Source organism: Caloenas nicobarica, chromosome 3, assembly GCF_036013445.1.
Source record: "Caloenas nicobarica isolate bCalNic1 chromosome 3, bCalNic1.hap1, whole genome shotgun sequence".
In the NCBI taxonomy this organism is placed as follows: Eukaryota; Metazoa; Chordata; class Aves; order Columbiformes; family Columbidae; genus Caloenas; species Caloenas nicobarica.
The window spans coordinates 44,173,616-44,198,672 of NC_088247.1; the positions used below are offsets into that span (position 1 = coordinate 44,173,616).

The 25,057-nt window shown below is 35.7% G+C and overlaps 1 protein-coding gene across 2 annotated transcripts in view; it reads right to left on the reverse strand.

Moving 5' to 3' along the window:
• The window catches only part of ASCC3 (activating signal cointegrator 1 complex subunit 3), a 267,227-nt gene that overhangs the window by 20,715 nt on the left and 221,455 nt on the right, over positions 1-25,057 (reverse strand). For both annotated transcript variants that reach the window (XM_065631955.1, XM_065631954.1), the window contains exons 35-37: positions 20,102-20,213; positions 19,678-19,812; positions 954-1,178 (exon numbers count right to left, since the gene is read on the reverse strand). In XM_065631955.1, the coding sequence (XP_065488027.1) occupies positions 954-1,178; positions 19,678-19,812; positions 20,102-20,213 (472 nt within the window). The remainder of the gene's footprint in view (positions 1-953; positions 1,179-19,677; positions 19,813-20,101; positions 20,214-25,057) is intronic.

The following is a 25,057-nucleotide window of genomic DNA, read 5'->3' on the forward strand; positions in this document are numbered from 1 at the left end:
TAGCAAACAAATACTGTAGGAAGAAAGAATTACTGTCCCTATTTTACAGCTAGTGAATGGAGGAAGATAAAAAGAATGGTTTGTGGAAGGCTACCTGATCTTCAAGAACTTGTGAATGAGTCCTTGTCCAGTTCTGCTAAAGAGAATATTATTCCTTTCTGGCAGAATCAGAGGGGCAGCTGTTCTTTGCATCAACCAGAGCTCACCCTTCCTTGCTGTAACTGTAAACGCGCTTTTCAGGTATGGCAGCACTCTGTTCCAAACTCAAATTGCTGCTTTAAAATCCTTTTGAGGCATGCAGCTGTGCATGTGATTGCTTGTTACCAGTGCTTTCCATGGTCAGTTTAGTTTCTGTGGGTTGTGACTGCAGTACAACTGTAAAAGTCACAAGCCTCCAGACCGAGTTTAAAATCTGTGTTTAAAAGTGTGCTCTTTGATAATTAGGAAACAGAAGACACATCTTTTCACAAGCTAGAGAAAAACCCTTTCTCTTGTCCCAATTCACATTCCAAAACATGTTTTACGCTTGGCAGTGACTACAGTGCTTTCGGGTGCTATAAAAATAAACGTACCCATGGGAGACAGGTTCTTGGTGGTCAGCACAACAACCTGCAGGGAGCATACCCATGCAAGGAATGACTTATGTACAACATTCCACGATACAGGGATAGAAAGGTGTTGCATATGAAAGAGGTGAGCCCTATGGCAACAGCTGCCGCCAACCAGAGTCCCACAGACTTCTACCGTAAGATTGTTTACCTCCAGTTCTGCAAAGCTGGCACCTTTATGGCCATCTAGTTCCTCCCTAAACAAAGAGGTATCATACTGTGTGGTACCAGTTCTCCACAAGACTGCAAGAAATCTTCAGATTTTTCTATATTCAATATATTACAACACACTAACAATAAACAGTAAAACCAACAAGAGTTAAACATTAAAATGCATTACTATACCTGACATATTCTGATTGCCTGGTCCAGCACTGTCTTTGTATCAGTTGCATAATCTGGACAAGGCAGCATGGCATGGCTGAAGTGGGCTTGCAGCAGGAGGTGTGTTTTTGTGTGTGAACTGTCAAATGAATGGGGATTGACTTCAATTGGAAGATGTTTTGCCAGTTCACTGTTCATCTGATCTTCATTGTGTCTCACAGGTAGATCAGTGTACTCATCAGCATTCTTAAAAAAAAAAAAAAAAAAAAAAAGAATTAACCACAGTAATTAACTTCAGAATAATCATTATTCCTTACTGAGACATTAAAAGTATATGCATTGAATTTACTATAGTTAGATTTAATTGCTAAAATAGCAGCCCTGTAATGTTTAGAAAGCGTACTTATTTATCAAAATCATGTGTGTGGGAAAACTATAGCTAGTAAAATATTCACAAATATGCACACAACTATAGGTTTTAAAATTTTTTTCACAGACCTGATTTTAATATTAGAGAAGAAGAAAATAAAAGCAGTGAAATAAATACACTCATGGGTGGAGTCAGTATTTGAGATGGCCTTCTACAGATATTGCACCCTGGTTGGCTCACAAAAACATTGTAAGGTTAGCTATGAAGAAGTCAATAATTCACATTTTCAGTTTTCAGGGTTTCCACTTTTCTTTTTGTATCCAAAACACAGTGGGTTTGAAATACGTCTGGCAAGGTTCTTTTAAAATATATTTTCAATACTTTTTCAATATTTTGAGCAGTCAGTGTGTAAGCAATGGATGATCAGCGATCAAAGCAAAAAGCAAAATTCTAAGTAGATGTTGAAAGCTGTCCTCTGTGCTCCAGAGTGGGACTAATACCATTCATGCCAAAATGAAAGCTGTCTAAGAACTTTCTCACTGTTGCAAAAAGGAGCTGCACACCAACAAGTACTCTAAAATGTAGTTAGGAGTAGCAACATCCTTGGGGCTGAGAGGAACGAATATGGCTAGCAGCAAGAGCAGAGATGTTCATTCTCCTGCTAGGGAAATCCACTGTCTCCGAAAGAAAATTCAACAGATGCACCCCAAGAACTACAAGAAGAGGCTGAAGAGTCAGTTCTGTGACTTAATTGGTAATTTTTTTTCCTCCACAAAATCCTCTTGTGCATGCATGCGTACATATTCTTGTCTGGAATGAGGATGATCTTTCTGAAGTATAAAATTTGCAAGTAAAGTTAAGAGTTTTATAATAAGTGATATCTTTTCCATCTGTAATTTAAGAGACTGTAATTCTTTTGTCATAAAATAAAAACTTATTTGGGTAGCCCTGAGGGCAATATCTTCCAAACTATGGACTTAGCAGAGACCATTAAATTAAAGTGTTCAGGATTTTACATTCCTCTTAAACTATAGATTTGATATTATGCATTTTAGTCTTCAATCTCCAGTCAGACTTCCTGCAAATCCATATTAATGAAGTAGTTACAACGGTAACCAATGCAGAGTGAGATAAAGAAAAATGGCAATTTTAGAACACCTAATAGAACTACCTAATTGACTTGCAAAGTACCGTATCCGCTCATTAATATCCTAACACATAGAATTCTTTTTTGACAGTTCCTAAAACCAGTTATATAGCTGTTTTTCACTCCCTTGAAAACTGACAGCACAATTTTTAAAATTTTCTTTAATGGTACAATGAAACCACACCTAAACTGTGATAGAAATGTAAAAGGAAAAATAAGTATTAGGCAATTTAAGATTTGGAAAGAAAATCAGAATGTCATTAATTTATTTCATATCTAGACTGCAGATTAGAAGTGAAGACTGACTAAAGACAACTGCTGCTTAATCCTGGATGTCTCTGCTAGATCTCTTGTGAAAACTGTGGTCATTTATTCTCTGAACCTAAGGTCACAATCTTTCTAAGTCCTATAGAAGGCTGCATGTTTGCTTCACTCTTTTTATTTAACTGGCTTCTCCTTCAAAGATATTTTAAAGAATATTTACCAAGGAGATTTTTTACTTAAGTTTTGCTTTGCAGTTTAAAGTAGCAGAAAGAAGGATCAGCCAAGTCACTCCAGACCAATTGGTTGGTACTCCTGAAAATGCATTTTCCCTAATTCTTCCCCAGCACATGTTTTATTTACCTCCAAAACACTCCTCTTATTTTAAACAACTTGCCTACTTAATTTCCTGTTTGTGATCATTGACTGTAAGTAAGTGAGGTTCATTTTCTTATCTGCATCATGTAGGTAATTAAAGGAAATTGAGAATGGGTAGTGAAGCTTTTATACGACTGAGAATGAAGCTGAATGGAGGGCACTGAGGTCAGCAGAGTCCATTATATTTTTATGTGAGAGGCCAGTATGTCTGCCCTGTCCTTGTTTGCTTAGTGTAGCCTGGACAGACTACTAACTGCAAATCTGTTTCTCTGATTTGCCCAGCTGTCCTTGAATAAAGACATCTTCCATTGCAAAATGGTAAATGACAGTGATTGACAACTCTGTGATGAACTCTGCTTGTAACCCCCTGCTACTGTTTTCAGGTTGCACAAGAAAAGACAGAATAAAGAAACATCCATTGTAATCACCTCAAATAGGCCCTGCTGTTCACTCAATATTTTTTCATTTTAGTTTTCCTTTTCATTGTGAATCTCAATCTGTTCTGCAAAGGCTACAGCTTCAATTATTGCACATAATATATATGTATTATATATTTTAGTACATTGTATCTGGATACCGTTCTAATTTCCATGGGTGAGGAAACAGATCAAATTACACATCAATCATTAATCTTCATTCTAAAGACAAGAAACTTAATACAAACTTTACAGTTAAACCACAAAGCACTGCTGTGCATTTTTCACTTTCCCTTTTTCTTCTGTTAAATCAGGACTATTTCGGCACATTTGCAAATAATATGTTTACAAGCACCTACACACTTAAGCATAACTTGGAGCGTACCAGCAGATAACTAGGAATTTTAGCTATGTGTTCTGCAATCATGTGTTTAGTAGTCATGTCACATCTCTCCTTTCTATAGGTCTGTGATGGACTTTCCCAATAATATCTTCTTTTGGGCATTAGAGACTGCGTGCATCATTTTGAGGGTGAAACAGTCCCCTCAAATCTACATTTCAACCTGTATGTGATGCAGGGTTATAGAGGAGACAGTAACTTGCTTTGCCAGTGAGAAAAGTCACACGCAGACCTACATAAACTCGGTAGTTACATTTTACAAGGTCAAAGGGCTATTCTCATAATTGAATTCTGTTTCCTGCATAACACCAGCCAAAGAATCATCTTGTAGTCCTGTCTGCAAGATAGTGTTCCAGATATGCAGATATCCATCACCCTTTACTTCAACTGTTAGAATTGTTCTAAAAGTAAACAACTCATCCCATTTAAAAATATATCTTTTGCAGTTTTCTGGTACTATGAGGCATTTGAGGAGTCAGACTGAACTAAAATTTAAATAAGGTATCCAGCACGGCGAGTACGTGTCCATAGGGTTAGAAAAAAGTCAGATTTTCTTTCTACCCACAAACGTGTAAGTTTGGCTGAAATTACTGATTTACAGTGAACTATAAACTTACATCACATGTAATCCTGCTGAAATATTTTAAATCTCAAGTAGCTACATCTTGCCATCTGTCTACAAGAGAGATGAGGATACTTGTGGAGCGTAGACAGAAATGGGATCAAGGTGAGCAACTAAAGTAAACTTGAATATTTTAAGTTAAGTTCAGTCATGGGAACAGTAAAACTTATAAAGTTAATGAGTTCTAGACTTTAAAGTGCAGTTGATTAATTTGTAACAATGAGGGTCTAAACCAAACCAAAAATAGTTTCTCACATTCCAGAGTTGAACCAGCAGTCTTTTCTTTAGTGATGCTGTTCTTGAAACTACCTTAGAATTGACTGACCATCTGTACATTCCTTTTCTTTATATAGGTACAGTGAACCTAAACACCATATTTTCAACTTCAACACACCTGCAATGTGTTTCGCTCTCTTTTGAGTTTCTGATGTAGAAAGAAACAAGGGAAAAGCATTCTTAGAAAATTTGATACCAAAATTAGCAGTCATTAAGCTAAAGTATTTTAAAAGTTTGCAGTAAACTAGTACTAAAAGTAACTACCAGAAGAATAAAAATGGAGAAAAGAGGAGGATATTTTTTAGCTAATACAGTAATTGCATTCTCTTTACCTGAATCTTGGTTTAAAATACATAAACTTCTGGTAGCCTGAGTACATGCTGAAGGACTACAAAAATCATAATTTGTGCATAGAATGAAAAATAAAAAATAAGCTGCTTTTTTTTTTTTTTACAGTTGTTCTGCGATTAACACGAATAATACATTATGAAGTAAATTTTAGTTTTCTGCTATCAGAAGTTCAAAGGTATGTCAATATGCAATTTATTTTTCCGAGCAAAACCAGCATACTTCAATCTTTAAGTAACTGGATAGGCAAATACAAGCTCAATGATAATATTATTATATAATTGGCTTTTGTCTTTTGTTCCATTGTACGAAGTGCTACAGAGTATTTTAGTGCAACATCCTGACCTGTCACTTCCACATAGTGCTACAGTGTATAACAAGTAGCTGGACTCTAATATTACTTTAAAGCAGTCTGTATGTGTCCTCATTTGGGCAATACCTATGTTACCCTTAGGACAGGACAGAGAAAATTAGCATGGCTGAAACAGAGAAAGAACAAGCACTGATAATTTGTGAGTAACTAGGTAACTGGATAATAATGTCTTATAACAGATTCACAAATTCTATATTTTTTTTCTTTGAGTATACTTGAACTTCTGCACTTAAAAACAGTTGAGATTATTTCTGGTTTTATATACATATCTATATCTCAATTCGTGTGCTGACAAAAATTTCATTTGACCCTGTTAACTATATTACAAGGAAAATTAAAAAATCCCTTAACTGAAGTTCCCAAGCTGATCTCCCTTTGCCTTTGCCCTTCTAAATAGCACAAGGCCATATTATGTGACACAATAATGGCAAAAGTAGATATTATGAAAATTACCTAAATTAATAATCATATTTATACTATATTTTATCTTCACATTTTCAAGTGTGAGTTTGATTTATAAGGAAAGACATTAAATTTGCACAGATGTATCCTGGCAGGCAGCTGGTGCACAATCAAGCTTGGATTTATATTCGGAAAAAAAATATATGTGAGCAAATGTGTGCTAAAAAAAAAAAAAAAGGAGGCAAAAAAGCCCAAACTGACCACATACTTAAAAGCTGTTTTTCAGCTCACACTAAAAAGTAAAGTAGATTGAAAAATGGAATTGGAGAAGTACCTGCTAGAATTACTGCTCTGAAAATTATATCTGTGTTACTGATTCCATTATAAACTCCTATTTTAAAGAGTTTATTGGTAGCCCATAAATGTATATGCTTTGGTCTCAGCTTTATGGGACATAATTCAAACTTCCAAAGTTTAAAATGTTTGAGTGTTTTTTTTTACTCTTAGATATAAAAGTTCTAGGACAACATCCCAGTTAAAGACAGTTATAAACATATATTACTAGTTATAAGTTTTAAGGACAAACATGATACATGTTTTCAAGGTCCACATCATAGACAAAAAAAAAAGTCATTTCTACCAGCTTATTGAAGCTGCTACATAACACAGGGATATTCAGATTGGAAGCTCTTTTTTAGACAGCAGACACTTGTACAAAGAGCTTCCTCACTCTGTTTTACAAATGTAAAAATATGCTTTTAAGACAAACTTTACAGAAGTGACATTCCAGATTTTTGGGGCAGCCTGGCAGCCTCCACTAAGCAACAGAACAGGCTGAAGTTTTGCAGAGATCTTAGGATATTAGGAAAAATTTCTTCACCAAAAGGGTTGTTTGGTGTTGGAACAGGCTGCTCAGGGAAGTGGTGGAGTCACCATACCTGGAGGTGTTTAAAAGATGTGTAGATGTGGTACTTAGGGACATGGTTTAGTGACAGTGTTAGTTAACGGTTGGACTTGATGATCTTGAGGGTCTTTTCCAATCAAAATGATTCTATGATTCTAAGAGTGGCTAATATGATGCAAAAGAAGACAACAAAAATTGTCAGGCAAGATGAGAATGTATTTACTACATGATACTGTAATTCATCACAGAGACCACTTCTAAACAAGCTCCTTGCCTTCATATACCATATAACATTTCTCCCTGTCAAATGCACATGTATGTGGCAGTGCAATCCAATGGCATCCACCATGAAGGTCCCTTCCAACCCATACTGATCTATGATTCTATAACAAAGCCAACCCTGCAGTGCAGTTCCTTGGGTTCCCATCCCTTCTTTCCCGGGTGGGTGGCTGACAGGGATGAAAGGCCGAAAGCCGAGCCCCGTGCCAGCCCCCGCGCCGTGGGGCATGGGGGAGTCGGAGCTGCAGCCCCAGGGCAGCATCTGTCTGTGCTGGGAAAAAGGGGGGATCCCTCTCTGGCACTGCTGCCTCCCGCTGGGGACTCGCCTGCCCCAACTCTCCACTCCAGCTTGGGTAATGGGGAAATGACCTGGCCGCTTCTCTAGTATTCCGTCAGAGTACTCTCTACTTTTGGAAAAATGACAGGAGGAAAACAGATACGCGTAGGATGGAGAGCAACGTCCAAGGGATGAGGGCTGCTCAGTATCTTTTTGGAACAAATACTAACTTTTTATTTATTATTTAATCAGTGGTTAATGCATTCTCACAGACAAAAGCTATGTGTCAAAAAAAAAGTATAGAATTCAAATTGTAAAGTTAAACCAATTAACTAGGTAGGAGCAAAATAGTGAGGCCGGGCTACCCTGGGCTCTAGATTTAAGACTTACCAAGGAGGGAACTGGAAATTTCCAGTTAAGCATGAGAAGTTGAAGAGATAAAGTTGTAAAACCCATCATCATGCAATTATGTAAATCTATTAGTTTAAAAAAAATAATTTGTAACTATCTTTCAGGATTTGAAAGGGGCACACTTCAGTAACGGGATCTACAAACACAATGTATAAGAACGTACATGTTAAAAGTTCTTACAGTGTTTATCAAGTCCTCATGTCAGTGATCAGAGAAATCATACATCATTGTATTCTCAGACTTCTCACTTTAAACTGACAAGGGTTTGATTTTTGCTTTTAAATAGCTGCATATGATAAACACCACAAATTTAGAATTACAGACATCATAAAAAGTACAAGCTAGGGCAATGAAACAGTTGAGTGATCACTTAAAAACACCCTGAAGGGTTTAGATTTCACAAGTTCACCTCTTACTTAAAACATCCAAACTACAAACTACTGATGACATTCCTGATGACCAGGGGTCAGGAGTCTGAAAGACCTTTGCCACTGCGCACAGAGCAAGAGGGGGTCAGCAATATTAGCTACCAGTAGCAGAGAGTGACCTGGCAGATCTGGGAACTCCTAACGTACAAAGTTAAATTACAGACCTCTGCTTCAGCATAGAGTTGCTAAAAGAAAATGCAAGCATTATAGCACGTGAAAGAGGGAGAATGATATAAAGGAACAATAATTTGACATGGGAAAAAAGTTCTTAGGACTTCTATACTAACTTGAAAGTAGATTTCCCTTTTTTTTTTTTTCTTCCCTCATGTTTCCTGAGCATTTCAGAGAAGCTAGGTTTTGGTGTACACGAAGATACAGTAATAGATAATACAATCATTGTAATTGGTTTACCGAATGGTAAAAAATACACTTAGAAAGCGATTCTATTTCAGAATGATTCCCTTTTATTTAACCTGCGTACTTTACTAAAACAAGGAATTAATGATTTTAAGTCTTAACTCTCACAATCCATATTTCATAAAGTTTATAATCACAATCATAATTCAGTGCTATGTATTTGGCCAGTTCTAATAAAAACTGTTCTTACAATACATTCATCTTCCCCCCAAATGTGTAGGTACTTTGATAGTATTAAGCCTGTACAACTTCCACAGAGGTGGCTTTAGTTCACTCTCAGGTTTTTAAGTTAAATTATTGATTATAAGTAAGCCTGTAACACTTGCACAGTTTAAGGAAAAATAAATGCAAAAGAAGGCTGAAGTAGGACAAAAATAAGGGCAAACATTTGAAACTGGTATGGCATACATGCTGTTCACCTAGAATAAGTTACTTTGACCATAGCAAATAAATATAAATGGAATGGTATAAATTCCATTTATAAAGTGAATTATAATGATGTGAGAGAATTATTACATTTTATCACTGGAAATCATATATTTGAGATTTTCGGCTCTCCAAGATGCCTGACTTTTCCTATTACTTTTCATGAGAACGCTTTGAACCTGCACATTCTGAATGCATTATCATCACCCCACCTTTTTTAATCTTAATACCTAGATGGGGCAATGACCCACAACGTTCTTCTCCTGTAATCTCAAGTCATATTATAGGAAAGATTTAAAACCAACTGCTTTTGGCTGTATTGAAACTAATTGTATTGCATTAATACAGAAAAGCTTTTCAGTGCATGAACTCAGTAATGTGCTAACAAAAAACTAGGAAAATCTGTCTGAGTATGCATTCGAAAGTCTGATTGTCATGAGTAATCTACTTCAGTTCCATTTGGACATTTGTCCATGTTTTGAAACTGAGCTTGGCTGAATCAGCTGGCTCAACTGCTGATTGAGATGATGACAGCAATAAAAATTGTAATAGCAAATCCTGGCACTGAGCTGTCCTTGGGAAAGCGATCAATCACTTCCCATCTTTGGCTTTGATCCTCCATTGGGATCTTCCAGAGCAGAGCCCAGACCCAGGGAAGAAGTTAACAGATCTCTGCATTAAGTTAATGCTACTCTGCGTGGAGACAGGAGTAGGTGCTACAAATTCTTTATGTGCAATGGGGCCCATACATACTGTATATGTTTACAGCAAGTTGTAAAAGCTCTGTTCATTGAAAACTGGATTTCAGATCTGCTGACCTGTGGCACCGTCCCTAGTGGGGAGACACAAATGCACACTCCTGCATTTTTGTACTGGATTAAATTCTGAATCTAGACTACTATGTGACCAAAGACAAAAGGGAATAAAAAGTTCACAGGCATGAATACCTGTCATCATGTGGTGAAATGACTTGCAGCCTCTGTTGAAGAGAAGCTCAAGCCCAGAATAATAGAAGAACAATATGAACTGGCAGAAATATACGGGAAACTTGGAAGGTGCCTACATGCACAATGTCTTTTCAGCAAGCCAATGCTACTGGTCTCACTCTGAGGACTTTTAAATGAAAGTAGTTTAATATAATAATAAAAAACGAGAACTGTAAGAGGAAGTGACAGCTGCTGCATGTAAATTTCAATAAGGGTAGTTCCCTGCTGATAAAAACTGGCACATCTCCACCCATTTCAGTGTAACTATGTGGATTAATATTGCTTGAAAATCTGACCCAATGTTTCCAATAACTCAAGAGCTACAAGGTAATGCAGAGGCTGAAGACACTAATAATTACAAGGCTGAGGAACAGGGGTACTCATGACAGCAACAAAAAACAGTAAAAGGAAAACTATTTGAAGTCCATTAAACAAATGGACAACCTATCAGTGTTTCAGTGTACCTGATTTGAGGAAGTTTTATCAACACTTCTGTCATGAATGACCAGAGGTGTGATACAGTGAGTAACATGACAAAAATGCCCTTGTACCATATATGACCTTAACAGAACATCCCGTTACCTGAATGGGATGTACCATGCATTGCTAGGGCAGATCCAACCCTTTTTGCATGGCAAGTGATAATTTTTCTTGGTGATGTTCACCGCAGTATTGTGGGAATACTGTTGACTCAGTATTCCTACACAGACATACCATCTTTTCTACCTGTACATGCAGTTATCTGAAGTACATTGTAAGAACTGTATTAAAAAGATGAAATGGAAAGACAACTGACAATTAAGAGAGTTGCACATATTTTGCCTCTGGTATAAAGTTTTAAAAACTTATTTTAAAAGACAAAGGAAACAGAGATTTTTCAGTACCAGATGTCCGGGAAGATCCCATTTGGATTTGAGCTACTTAAATTTGCAATCATGTATTTATACATCTAACAGAGCTTCTGTTTCCCCTAGAATCTGAAAATTAACTAGCTTTGTAGCATCTTCCTTGATCTGCCACCCGTGCCCTGAGGATTAGAGACTCCACCTGAGCTTGTTTTACAAGCATAACAGAAAAAATTAATCTCTGCTGGCAGCGATCCCACTGGGATACTGATGAATAATGATATCCCTCTCTTGCTGCCCTCTCAGTCCACTAGAAAAGCCACTCTAACCCAGCAACGTGGAAACTGCTGAAACCATTCCAGCTGTGGATTAGCAGGCAGTCAAGCATCCATCTGTTCTGTGTGAATCAAGAGAAAGCAAACATACATTCTTATAGCTAAAGAAGTATTCAAAATTAGCATCTTATATGACTGCATATAGTAAATATTAAGACACTCATATGCAAAAGAAATAAATAATCTAATGTCTATACCTCATGTTGTTTATGTTTGCTTGCTGCCTTAACCAAATGATAAAACAACTGGAATTCATCTCATTAACCTAAAGAATATTGTGCATTCAATGATCTAGTACATTTAAGAGAAAATTTCTTAATATTGTATACATCAGATGTACCCAAAAATATTTTGTAAGTAGACATGCATGCACACACTAAATGACCATAAGCGAACAGAGTAGCATGCCTTCACCTTGACAGGAGAAGGATTTAAGAGACCCTTTGTGAGAGGGATTTTAGCCATTTTCTCACCCTCTAAGGTGAGAGAAATAGACTTGATATATTTTATCTTTCTAAAAACTACTAGTTTGAATCATCTCTGCTGTCTTGCTAGTCTTTTGCACTGGAAGACAGAAAGGAAAGGCAGTGGGAAGTTGGCATGTGGGCAACCCCATCAAATTGGTAACGTCTGATTTGACTCTTCCATGGGAAAAGGGACAACAATCTACTATAAATTTTCAGTCAAACCATCACAATCCCAGATAAAATTAAAATGATTCCATGACTGTGTAATCTGACAGTTTTCACATACAACAATTCCAATATTTCACCACTTGCCTGGCCCACATTCATTAAGTTGCAGAGGTGAAGAAAATCTGCAACTGTTTGTTCTCTAAAAGCAAGCTTTCTATGCTATACCAAATTTACAAATATATATATATATCTATATAAACGTTTTCAAATGATAAGAAAAGCTCTGGCCTTTTGGTAGCAAAAATCCCTCTGCAATTTCTTCTAACATTATGGGTAGCTTGAACTACCTAAGTAACTGTGAAATGAAGCATCTTGTAAATACTAGGGAAACAATATGAGAGGCTGATTTCTTAAAAGTTCATCTGTGATAATACATAGCATCAACACTTAAAATAAAATTCAACCTTCTGAAGCTAGACAGGTTCCATCAGGAAACTAAAAAAAAAAAAAAAAAAGGAAAAGAATGAGATGAAGAAAGAATCTATATGTAAATAGGAAAATACCGGTGTCAGATACTTCATTAAGGACTGATCAGTAATCCTCTTATGCCTTTTTTTTTTTAAACAACTACTCTAAAGGAACAATATAGGTATGATGTAATTCTTTCAGTCAAACCAATCCTTATCCTGATATTTCAGTTCCAATCAGAGAACAAGGTACAAAATGCCATCTTCTTTCTTAATGGCTTTACAAGTCTGAGCATTAACTTCTTTGCTGACAGAGAAAAACATTTGTGTGCCTTTAAACAGCAGCCAGCAGGGACAAGTTGGTGTCACAAAGTGAACTGAATTCTGTGAAAACAAATTCATCAGCAATATAATTATAACGGCTATAATTTATAGTACAATGATATAACTCCATCAAAAGCAAAGGCAGTAACTAGAGTCCAGAGCAGACAAAAGAACTGCAGGCTGCAGAAGGCCCAAGTTTGCCTGTCAGGCTTTAATTACAAATTGGGAGGCACAAAGTAGGTAGAATTTGTACTGACTTTCTAAAGGCACACCATGCTTGTAAAATTCTCAATGAGTACTTGGGGCATGAGAACCCATGGTCATTTACCAAAGCAGCATTATATATTATAAAATGTTCAGCTTTACCTTAATAAAGATGCCGTTTAGAACTTCAGTTTTGTCTCAACAAACACAAACATTATTTCAACAAACATATTGTATATTTGAAAACAGAGCCATATGACATGACGGCTGAAAAAAAGCCATTTCATTTTCAATTTGATTACTTTGCAAAGTACTGGCTGTACGTACACAGCCATGCACAGTTTGAAATCTTGCATAATGACTAACTGGCAAGTGGTAAGTAAAAGACTTTTGCGCTGAAATAAATAAATAGTGCATAGTTTAATTGCCTGCAGCTTTAAGCAGTCAGCTAAACCAAGCTTGCTATTATATCACTTAACTTGCTTCTAGCAGGTACACCAAGGACAAGTGTTGATTTGCCACAGAGGGCAGCCAGTGTTCACATTTCTAAGTCCCAGACCAGGACAGTACTCTTACTGACCCCAGCAGATACAAGTGCAATAATCTCCTGGCTCATAAAAATAATTTTCATGGGTAAACATGAGCATTTTGCTGCTACAACTGCAGCTATAGCTCCTGTTAAAGGAATTTATTTCGTCATTTTTCTGACAGAAACCGTTACTAAAACAGCTGTTGAAATGCAGGTATACCCTGAGGCTACTGGCTTCCACTACCACAGCTATACACACTTTCACAAGTTTTTCCCCTGGACACTGCATGGCAATCAAAACAACTTAAAAAACCCAGCCCCCCACTCCCTCCCCCCAAACCCCAAGCAAAACAAAACAAACCCAAAAAACCCAACCCGAACCAAACAAAAAAAGCCAAAGAACAAAAAACCTGAAGGTACCATATTATTTCCAAGACAACAGTTCTTGTCTTATGGCCTATGTGGTGGGAAATGTATGTCAGGAACCTTTAACTTCATCTTTAAAACAGGTTTTATTTTAACTTTCCTGACTATTGATTCAGATTTTTTTAAACTGGCAAGTAAAGACAGGAGTAAGTAGATTAGAGGGAAAAAGAAGGAGATCAGTTAATCAGAGATTAGAAAGTCATGTATATTGAGGATGGGAAAGTCTTCTGTTTTCTGGTTTTGAAAGTAATTTTTTCTTATTGATGCCATAACAATTGAAGACTTATGCCATGTTTCGTTAGCTGTCAGTGGTGGGTGTTGTCATCTCGATTCCAACTGATTGTGCTTTTCTAGAAAGGTGGGCAGCATATGATGCTTTCAAAGTAAAAATCAAACAATTATTTGGGAAAAGAAAAATAAGAATCATCAAGTCATAATGTTAGAAAAAAATACTATATTCGAGTACTACAGCAACATTCAAAACTGCTCCATCTACTGGGACTAGAGAAAAATCAAGACAAATTTCACGTTGGAGTATTTGCGTGTGTAAGTACTCTTTCTGCTAAGTACAAGATATTTTGAATACACTGGACATAGCTGATGAAATTTGGATGCTATTAAAACTCACTATAGCATTTTGTTCTATTTTCATGAAACCAAGTAAAATTTTAAAATTTAAACTATTTTATTAAATACACTATGATATTATCTAGATGTTCCAAGTGGGAAATGAATCACAAATGTTTTAAAATATTAAAATCCATAAAATATAGGCTGTATAAAAATTAAGTAGATGATTCTGGAAATGCCTCTGTTTAGCATGAAATTTATGCGTTGAACAGTCCTAGGTATGGATTTATTGTGAAGAAAAGATTTAATGGTAAGACGTAACAGTTTTATCCTATTATAAGGAGTCACTAAAAATAACATAATGGCTGAGGCCTGTTCCTATTTGGAGAGTGGCCACAGCAGCCATGTTTATATTGTTGAGAATTCATGACATACATGAAATCAAATATGTAACTTCTTTAAAAGTTAGCATGTAACATAATTGTTTTTCATTTGACAAAGTTTACGTAATAAAGTATTTCTATTCTTGACACCGAAATGCCACATTTTAAAAGAATAAACTAATGAATACAGTCTTGCTCTATTTTTTTGCCTTGATGAAAATCATGGTAGCACCTTTATTTCCTTCTAAATTAAAGGTAAATGTAAATTTAAACAAGAAAATGACTGACTTAGGAAGGGTGACATGATTTATTTCTGAAATTGCTCATAGAACAGAAAAGCAGTTTTATATAATATATTACAAAAACCCCAAACCCCATGTTTCTGACATGGTTTGCAGCGAAAATAATACACAAACCAGCTCACATTAGCTTGCTCTTGGACAATATTTTTGTAACTTATTAATTCCTCCTTCCCTGGCATCTAACTGGAGACCAGTGGAAAAGATGGTTTATCACTGAGTCATAAACCTTTGTGAACCCTTCATGGGAGACTGAACCAACAGCTTTAAGACAGAATCCTGCTAAGGAAATAAAATTACTTTAGGCTGAGAATGTAAATATTCACAGAGACTTGCATATTTCTCTGGTTAGACTACGATGTGACAATGATGATGAACAGAAAATAAAGCTATAGGTTAACGGAGTTACCTAGAATCTCATAATACAAATATGTAAAAGATAATGAAAGACAGATAAGGCGTTAATAATTTTACTCTTTTATTATCTATGTGTCTGGACAGAGGGCATCTGTTTCATGAACCTTCTACTTTCCAAATCTGCTGCTCCAGCAACGCCAGATTTTTTCTGCTGAGTTCTGAAGCACTTGGTCTAATACAAGCCAGTGTAACGAAACCATGTCAACTATCGGACAGAAATACAGGGAAGAGGGATGTGGATACCAAACTCAGAAGTCCGCGCTGATATCACAGAAAGATGGATACCTACGCCTCAGGAAAACACAAAGCCCAAGCTCTTCTGTCCCTAGGCTCCCCGGTTAAAAAGAAACCCATTTACATGAGTTTCACATGAAAGGCAGCAGTAGGCACAAGGAAACCAACCATTTCTCTCTTGTAGGTAGAATTCAAAACCAGAAATACAGGACAACAAGCAGATAAAACAAGGGCTTAAAGATGGTAACGTACTTCCCTTCGCTGACCAGTATGAAGAGATCTAACAAAGTATTTGAACTGTAAATGAGAATATTATCCAGACAACCAGATAAAAAGACCTCTGTTCCTCAAGGTACAACAAACCTACATTTGATTTTAAAAAGATTTGTGATGACTGCTGATTTAGTACAAAAAATGACAAAAATTACCCCAAAGTATCTCACACTGTTTTTTACCCAGACCTCTGTTCTAATCTCTGCACCTAACTTTCAGAACAAAAGGAAACAGTCTTTAGATACCTCAGGGAAATCCAGCCTGTCAGTAATAATCCATGGACACCTTCTCATCAATAATACTTAATGCAAGAAGCGCCATAACTCAACAGTGAATAAGCTCATTTGGATTATTCCCATCTGAAGCACGGTTAGGAAAGTTTTAAAGAAAGCTCTGTGGAAAAGCATCAAACATTTTCTCTCAGAAAAATTACAGGTCCACTAGCACAAATCAGTTACAAAAGTAACTGAATCTGAGCTTTGACTGCTTACTGCAAACCCAAGACAGATTAAACATCTCGAGTACGGATTTACTGAGAGGAGAGGGAAAGCGTGCAGGGATTGTACCCCATCTATTTGTATCACTTATGACTGTGTACGGCCAACATGACTGCAGAGCTGTTCCCACGTGCCATGTTCCTGTTCATGTTATGGACACTTCAACCCCTAAACCATACTGAAAAAAATTCATTTGATCTTGCAAAATGCTGGCAGAAGGTCAGATGAAAAGATAAAATTAAAACAGAGAAAAGAACGGATACTGGAAAAGGCTATGAATGGTCTTGACTACTAAGTGGAAACAAATCTTGCTATCAAGTGACTTTTTTGAGAGACCCATCAGCAGTAGAAACAGGATGACTCAAAACTTCTCTTTCAATGAGTTGCAGAGATTCCCTGATAATTCATTGGTGAATGATCCTGAATTCTGAACCCATCGGCATGGCAAAATATCAATCTGAAACTCAAATTCCCTTAATCAAACTCAGATTTAAACCCATTAGTATGAACATAAATTTCTGAGTTCTTTTTACTGGTTTTGTTTTAAACCAACTTTTGCTCCTTTTAAATTTACACATTTACAATTTAGTAAAAAAACTTGTATATATTCCATTTCAAACCCACAACATCAGTATTTTCTTTGTTATAATTGTACACTTCTGCCTTCTTTATATACATCAAACAACTTGCAAATGTCTAAAGGTTTGCAAGATTATGGACAGTGCTAACAAAAAAAGACCCACGTTTCACATCTACAAAATCCTGCAACTGCATTTGAGAAATGTTTTGGACGGTTGTTCTTAAAAAACACAGTCCAAAATTCAAAATTTTAAAACTGAGTGATCAGCAGAGTAATCACAATTAGAATTAGGTTTTGCAAAGATAACAGGCCTTTTCGTACTACAAATACAGCTTTCAGTTCCAGCATCATCTGAGATTCTTCAAATTACTTTTAAAATATCCTTTTCCCTCAGGATTTTCACTTTTACCTAATTAGACTATTTACCCCATGCCATGTAATTCCCTATTGCCAAAACTGCTAAATGCTTCAATAGGAAGGAGGAGGGCACCAGTGGAGCGAGGCAGATGTAATGTCATTGGTTAACAATAGAGGTGTGAAGCAACTGCCGTAATTATAAAACTCATTAATTCAGAGTGTTTAGGGAAAAAAAAAAAATCATTGGCAATAACTCTGTTGAAATGCAATTCTTTTCAACACTACATCAGATTGAACAACAAAAAAACCCAACTTTCAATTTACACCTTAAACAAGACACAATAGTAATTCCACTAGTAATTATGAAAATCAACTTCTGCATAAAAAGGAAAAATTGTCAGCTATAATGGCATCCAGCATTCATACAGCCTTTTCATCTTTCAAATCGACAAGTGGCACATTTTGACTCAGAGTGATTTTATTTTTAGTCTCATTCCTCTTAAGACTGTAAATGGACAGCTTCCAAGTCTATATTTCCAGAAAAAAATTAGAAAGAATTAAAGCAAGATTAATGAATTTTAAGTTTTACAATCTCTGCCCAACAGTAGGGTCCTAGGTTTCATCTACAACAGAAATATTTGCCGTTTACCTTTGCGCTTCATGGATACAAGCTGTTGCAGTAGATGAGGAGCCCTCAGATAAAATAGACAGCACTAGATTCTGCTTCCATCATTCATCTTCCATGTGCTGCTCACCAGCTTAGGCAGTATCATTAAATGTCCCCCATTTCTGCTAATGCTACTCTCAAACTTCCCTGTCTAAATTTGCCTGAAAAAAAATTCTGAAGTTTCTAGGTGGAGAAAATTTTCTCTAGAGGGAAGAGATTTTAAAGAGACAGCAGCCGGGGTAAAGCTCTCACCTTGAATACTCAGCATTATATTATTTAACTTCTGTTCACTAGTGGATATTCATTTTTAAAATTTCACTTATTTTACATACAGCATATATAGCAATTGTGGTTGGTTACTATTTTGAATTCAGCCAAATACAGTGAATTTCATTTCATAGAATTGGCAATGTTTTCTGACAACAGAACAACAGATATTGTAGGGTCAGTGAAAGCAATTCGCCTATTTAGGCTCTCTAACACTTGCCATTACAAAAGATTACTGTGGCCTTTATTTCTGAGCTGTAACACTCCGAATGTTTGCAGCAGGTGATTTAAATTAATCAGAAAGAAAGTCTCTGTACGAGAAAAGTGGCTTTCCTAGTGTCATAAAATGCTGATCAGGTTTTGTTGAGACACAAACCGTTGAATAGCACTATTTTAATTTTTCTTCTTGTATTTCTCCTTCGGGAAATTTTGGCAGCATGTCAAAAAGATCATGCATATAAAAGTAACATACATAAACACTATAAGATCAGACTCTAGATTTTGAAGTTAACACTTGGAAATCAGAATATTAAAGAATTTGGGCCACTTGTATAATGTATATAATGCAACGAGACTACAATCATAAGTGGGCAGAAATAAGTTATCCTGGATAATACTCAAGCACTTCTTGTTTTCAAATATGTGCATAGGAGTGGGGTTATACCATTTTGAAAAAAGATTTTGTAGATAGAACTACTTAAGTACTTAAAAAGGAAAATGGCGTAAAACCCAATTCATTTACAATGAGAATATCATACTGCATTGTACACTGTTTCTCCAGATTTGTAGCCTAAAATCTTTTGCCTTGCATTGCGCTCCGCTACTAAACAGTCGCTGGACTGTGAGCTGGAATTATGGCAAGTTATGATCTCAGGGATGGTGAAGGGGCTGAGAGAAGGAAAAGCAGGCGTTTTAGGAAACAGTTCTTCCCTGTATGGCTCCTGCTGTGTCTTTCGGATTGCCACAGTGCAACGTGATGGCCCTGGTACAGATTTAGGATGTTGATATGTAGTTATTATTCTGGCATTTTAGTATTATACCTAACTTAGAAAACACAAGTTTCAGATTTGTTTGAACATCATGAAGAGGCACATGAAGAGAAACACGTGTGTACAGTAATTTCGAAGTACTGATTAGATGAAACATTTGAGACATCAAAAATGATTCAGCTATATTGCTCAAAACAAGAAAAAAAGAAATTACAGATCAGGGAAGAAACGCCTTTTTTTAAATTTTGGGGTTGTTTTTTCATGTACTTCTAAGTATCTTTAAAAGCCGCGAGTTAAATGTTACTTAAGAAAATATCAGCACTCACTGTCAGAATTAAGAGCAATTCTTCGATGTTGCTTTCAGGTTTCAGCTGATCTTTGAACATCCCAATAGTTGGATGCTTCAAATAGTAATAGGAAGCAATGCGGCCGTATGTCAGAGGTTCAATGCTGCGATTATCCTGTTAGAAAAGGAATCAAATATACACAGTTTCTACATAATTCAATATAAATGGTTCCTACAAAAATGTAAAATATTTAAGACTACTTTATAAAAGAGAACGGCAAAAATTATTTAGCATCATAATTCAGCTGCAACCCCAATTAAGCACAGTTTTCAACCTAAGTCTTACAAATAGCTCCATGGACAAATTCTAACATCTCGAATCAGGAGCATGTATTTATTTTGCTGTTCCCAAATTTTAGGAGCATGTATCTTACCAAATCTTGTAAGGCACAGATTAGTCTTACCTCCCCAATTTCAATACAGTAGGAGCCTTCCAAATCAAAGAGGGATTTCTCAACAAGGCTTGAGAGGTACTTATTCATAGTGTCATGGCTCACATCCTCCAAGTTATAGTAACTAGATAAATTGAAAACAGATGCATCACATGAATACTTTTTACACTCTGAGGATTTTTAACAATAACGCCTTGTAGGAATACTTACGGGCTGCTATAATACACACACGTGTTTGGAACAGCAAATATCCACATTAAACAATTAAACACAGAACTATTCCCTTATATAGTCTAACAAGAAAATCATGATTCTTAAATGGTTTGTGGGAGTAACCAACATAATACAAACATGTACATATGGAAAGATGGTAATTTATCAGTCTATTAATAGAAAGGTTGATATAAATGAACTGGACTGGTTACATTTTGTTAGTGGGAAAATTTTCCTGATTGCATAAGTATATTTTCCTGATTATGACAGTGAACAAGCAATACTAACACAAGTAACAGTATCTTAACTTCGAGGGAAAGGAAGAAAACCCACCAAGCACAGCAACTGTTCTTACATCCTGGAACTCTGAAAATAAAAACTAGGCAATATAGTAACACCTCTTGAAAAAGTAACCCTACACTAATCCAAATGTTGTGTTTATTGTTACATTTCCATGTCATATTATTCTCAAAGTTAAAATCACTAAAAAAAGAGAATATGGTAATTGTCAATGTGGTTACTTCACATGTTCATTTTCAGATAAAATTGTTTAGGTAAACTATATATAGTAACAATGGTTCTTAGTTATCCATATGAAAAAAAAAATATTTATGAAGTATCTGTATGAAGAAAAAATATTTAAAAAGTATGCCAAAACATATTATGCCAGCATATAAAAAATATCCAGTGACTGACGTCTGCACTTCTTAACTATAGAACTTAAACTGTATTATAAGATTTTTACTCAGCCAAAGTAATGTAAGTTCAGGGAGAGCTTTTACCTAGAAAACTCCAGATAAAAACGTAGTAAGAATTGCATTCTAGATTCAACAAAGGCACCAATTCAGAAAGTAACAAGTTCAATGAGCAGTACAGAAAAACTGAGCATGCTCAGAAAGTTTAAAAATTCTAAATTTAAGCAGAGCAATTAAATAATGCAATTTCAGAGTGGAATTCAAACAAATAAAAAAATGTGATGATTTACTGAAAAGTTAGAAAGCACAGTAAAAAAGGTTGTCCCCACTTGTTCGATTCTGCAAAATACTCTCACACAAAAAGACTACTGAGATTGCTGCAATAATGAAAGATTCTCCTTTGGTCATACTACCTGCTTTACTAAAATTTCCTCCTCTTACAATGTACTCAGCATCCCCACTGGAAAAAAACCCACATGCTGTAGTGGAGAGTAGGTTCTTTCAGTGTTATTTTGTGCAAGTGAACAACAGGCTGCAAAAAACAGTGTGCTGAGATACATTTTAACTGATTTTACATAGTTACAGCTATACCTGAGTTAGTCTTTTAAACTCCCTTTACTGCCAGTGGAGAGAAACGTGTGCTTGCAGAATGCTATTCATCTGAAGTATTTTATAAATCCGCTTTAGGATGAGGTGAAATGTAATCACTGACTAAAAAAAAATAACTTTAGACAATCAGTTCAGTTGTTGATGCTATATTTGGGCAGATGAATCCCATTCTCTGATTTAAGCTCTATTTTGTTTACTGTAATGCTGCTGTTAGCAAACTTCAAAAGATGGAATTGTGTTTTCATATACTGCAAGTATCCTTCCATGACTTTTATTAATAGAATGCGATTTGCTTTATTATTTTCTTAAACAGAGTTTTAAACATTTATCTTTTTGAATAGCAACAGCACAGCTGAAAAAAGCCTGCATGATAAATAGCAGTATAGACATTTCCAGATTTTCCCCCCTTTGTTATTAATCCCAAATTATGCAGTTAATTCTCTGATACTTTGAATGTTCACTTATAATTGGGTAAAGTTGCAGTAAAACACTACTAACAGAAGAAAAAGATTTAAAAAATCTGTTCTGATAGCAGGAAATAATCAGCCACATTAGACAGCAACAAAGTGTACAAATATGGCCATAGAGTATTGAACTCTGTGATATTTTATATGGATTCATGTTGAGATGATCTCAAATATTTAAAACACAGTTATTGCCTAAAAGAAAACAAAACAAAGAAATATTTATATCGACTAAAAAGTTTTAAATGGTAGACAGCCACACATTATCACCCTTATGCAAAGAGAACTTATTTGTAGCAAAAGTATTCTAACATTATTTTCAATGCAACTCACTTTTCATGAAAGTCCTGTTTTAAATTTACTGAGGTAATACAGTAGTGATAAAAAAAATGGTCAATATTTCCATCTGCACCTTTTATCTGCCTGACATCTCTTCACCGAACACATTTAGAATCTGTTTATTAGCAGAAATTACCTCATAACATTTTGTTTACCTTCTGAAAATAATTGAGCAAATTAACTACATAAGTTGTTTAAGGATATGAAAAGATTTTCTGTTTTATACATCTAAACCACTAATGATTCATTAGTATTTTTTCTCTAAACTGAATATAACACTACTGAAATGATTATAATTAAGACACTTTGTTGTTCCATTATTCAGAATTTCACCAAATCATTTCAGCACCATTATTTGCAGTACCACAACAATGATGATGAATACTGATAAAACAAAGAAAGAGATATGGGCAATACGCTGAAATTCTTTTTTAAGACTGTAATTTAAGACACTAATTCAAACAGATTTTATCTTATGCTCTGCCTGATTTGCATTATTTCACACTGCAGTCATAATCATTAAAGGTATTATAATACCTTTTAAAATTTATGTGAATTTTAAATTTTCTGATTTTGAGTATTTTTTGTCAGAGGAGTAAATATCTAGCTGCCTAGTGCAAATAAAACAATATAAAAAAATCTTAAATGGCTTGTAATCTTGAGTGAAGTGGTACCAGTGTGTTTTAACTACTATCCATAATGGGGTAAATATAATTTTGAGCACACCCACAGGAGCTTCTTGGTCACTCAGCACATTTTCCCCTAATAAAAAGTAAAGCCATTCATCTAGAAAGACTATGTTAAAATCATTAGCAAAAACGGAGGTATCATGACATTAGACAGTATTTTAAATGCACAGGCATAAATGCAAGTTGTATTGTGCATGTTGGTATGCTCCAAGTATAAAAACCGCATCGTATGTGAGTTCCTCTATGAAGCTATATTACCTAACTATTTAATTACAGATAAAGAATAAAAACAATGCAGTTTCATGCTCACTGCATTGAATCATCTAGTCATTATTTTCCCTTTGCTATAAACAGACAGCCTACCTTTCTATCAGCACACCATTTCATTTATTTCACAGTGAAGCCCAGTTTCACAATAATTGACTTGTCAGAAGCTCTAATTTATGAGGCTGGGCTCTGTAAGCCTTCTCCTATATTGGACTCAACCTGCACACAAGCAGGGTTGAATATTTACAATGCTGTTAACAGGTGCTGAGTTGTTTAATGATTCTAATAGCCAGAAGCGTACTGAGAAAGCCAGCGGGATCACAATTACAGGCTGTTTGAACACAACAATTACTTGTCCCCTGAGAGGTGTGAAAGTCAAAGGCAGTTTTATCCTAACAGCATCTAGCACATGGGCTAGACAGGCTAACTTCCATTAGTAGTCCTTTGGGAAAAAGCAATAACAAACCCCTAGGTATCATAAAAATTTACAAAGTATGTAAAATTTAAACAATCAAAAACTGAAGGAACTTTTTATTGTCTTATAAATAATATATTTAAAATCTCAAACCTTGTAGAGCTTAGCAAGAACAACAAACCGTGAAACATGAACTTATTTCTCTAATCTAAGGAAGTGTGGAATTTCATCAGCTGAGAAAGACAGAGAGACGTGCAGGAACATAAAATGTAGATGAAGTTACACAAAACATATAGTATTTAATGTGAATGGTAGCAATAATTTCCTGTTTAGCTTATGTAAACCTGACCTGAGATCTCTCTGGGAAATTTTTCATCAGCCTTGAAACGGTCCTGCTATAACTGTCAATGCTGTGAAGTCATTTGTTACAGCACCATGTTTTTTATGTTCAGATTATACGGTAGTAATAGTGACACACACAATGAAAATCGGCAGCAGAGTCAGCCAAAAATACTAAAAGAAAAAACTTCCTAGCCGAAGGCCTTATGAAACAAATGCACAAAGACGACGAATACACAGCATTCTCTTGATAGCAAGAACATGTGCTTTCTGAGATTTTACAGTCCTGAATGCAGAATTTCATTATGAACAAGTATGGGGGAAGCACGAATAGCCATTTTTGTAAACTGCTTTACTGTAGTCATCGTGTTCACTTTCACCATCCTGTGGCCTTCAGCAGCTGCCATCTGCAAATGGTACCATAGAAATGGTACTAAGTCTGCAGCACAACTGATGGACCTTCATAGCCAGAGAGCTATGAACCAACGTACCAACTCACTCCTGTTGTTAAGGCACCATGGACTGACTGGAGTCCGTGACTGGGTTGTTAAAATGCATTACTGCACGCACGATGCTGCAGGCAGTAACCTCTATTTGCATTTTACTTTATTTTCTTGCATTCATATATTTGCTTCTGCCAGGTATGGGAAATAGATACATTGCCATCTTTTATCAGGTTTTACTATATTGTCCTTTGTGGCTATTTAAGAAGATCAAAAAAGGGTCCAGTTTCTCTGACATCAGTGAGGTATTTGCCTCCACGTCAGTGCTTCTAATTAAAATATTTACAAGAAAGTTTGCCTCCTAAGATGCATTCATAAGATAAGAAATCAGAGGTAATAGGCACATGTAAATTTGCTTACATATTGATTGGGCACTTCTTTTTCCTATGATATATTCCAACAGATAGTTTGTACAGGTAAATAATATCCAAGAGT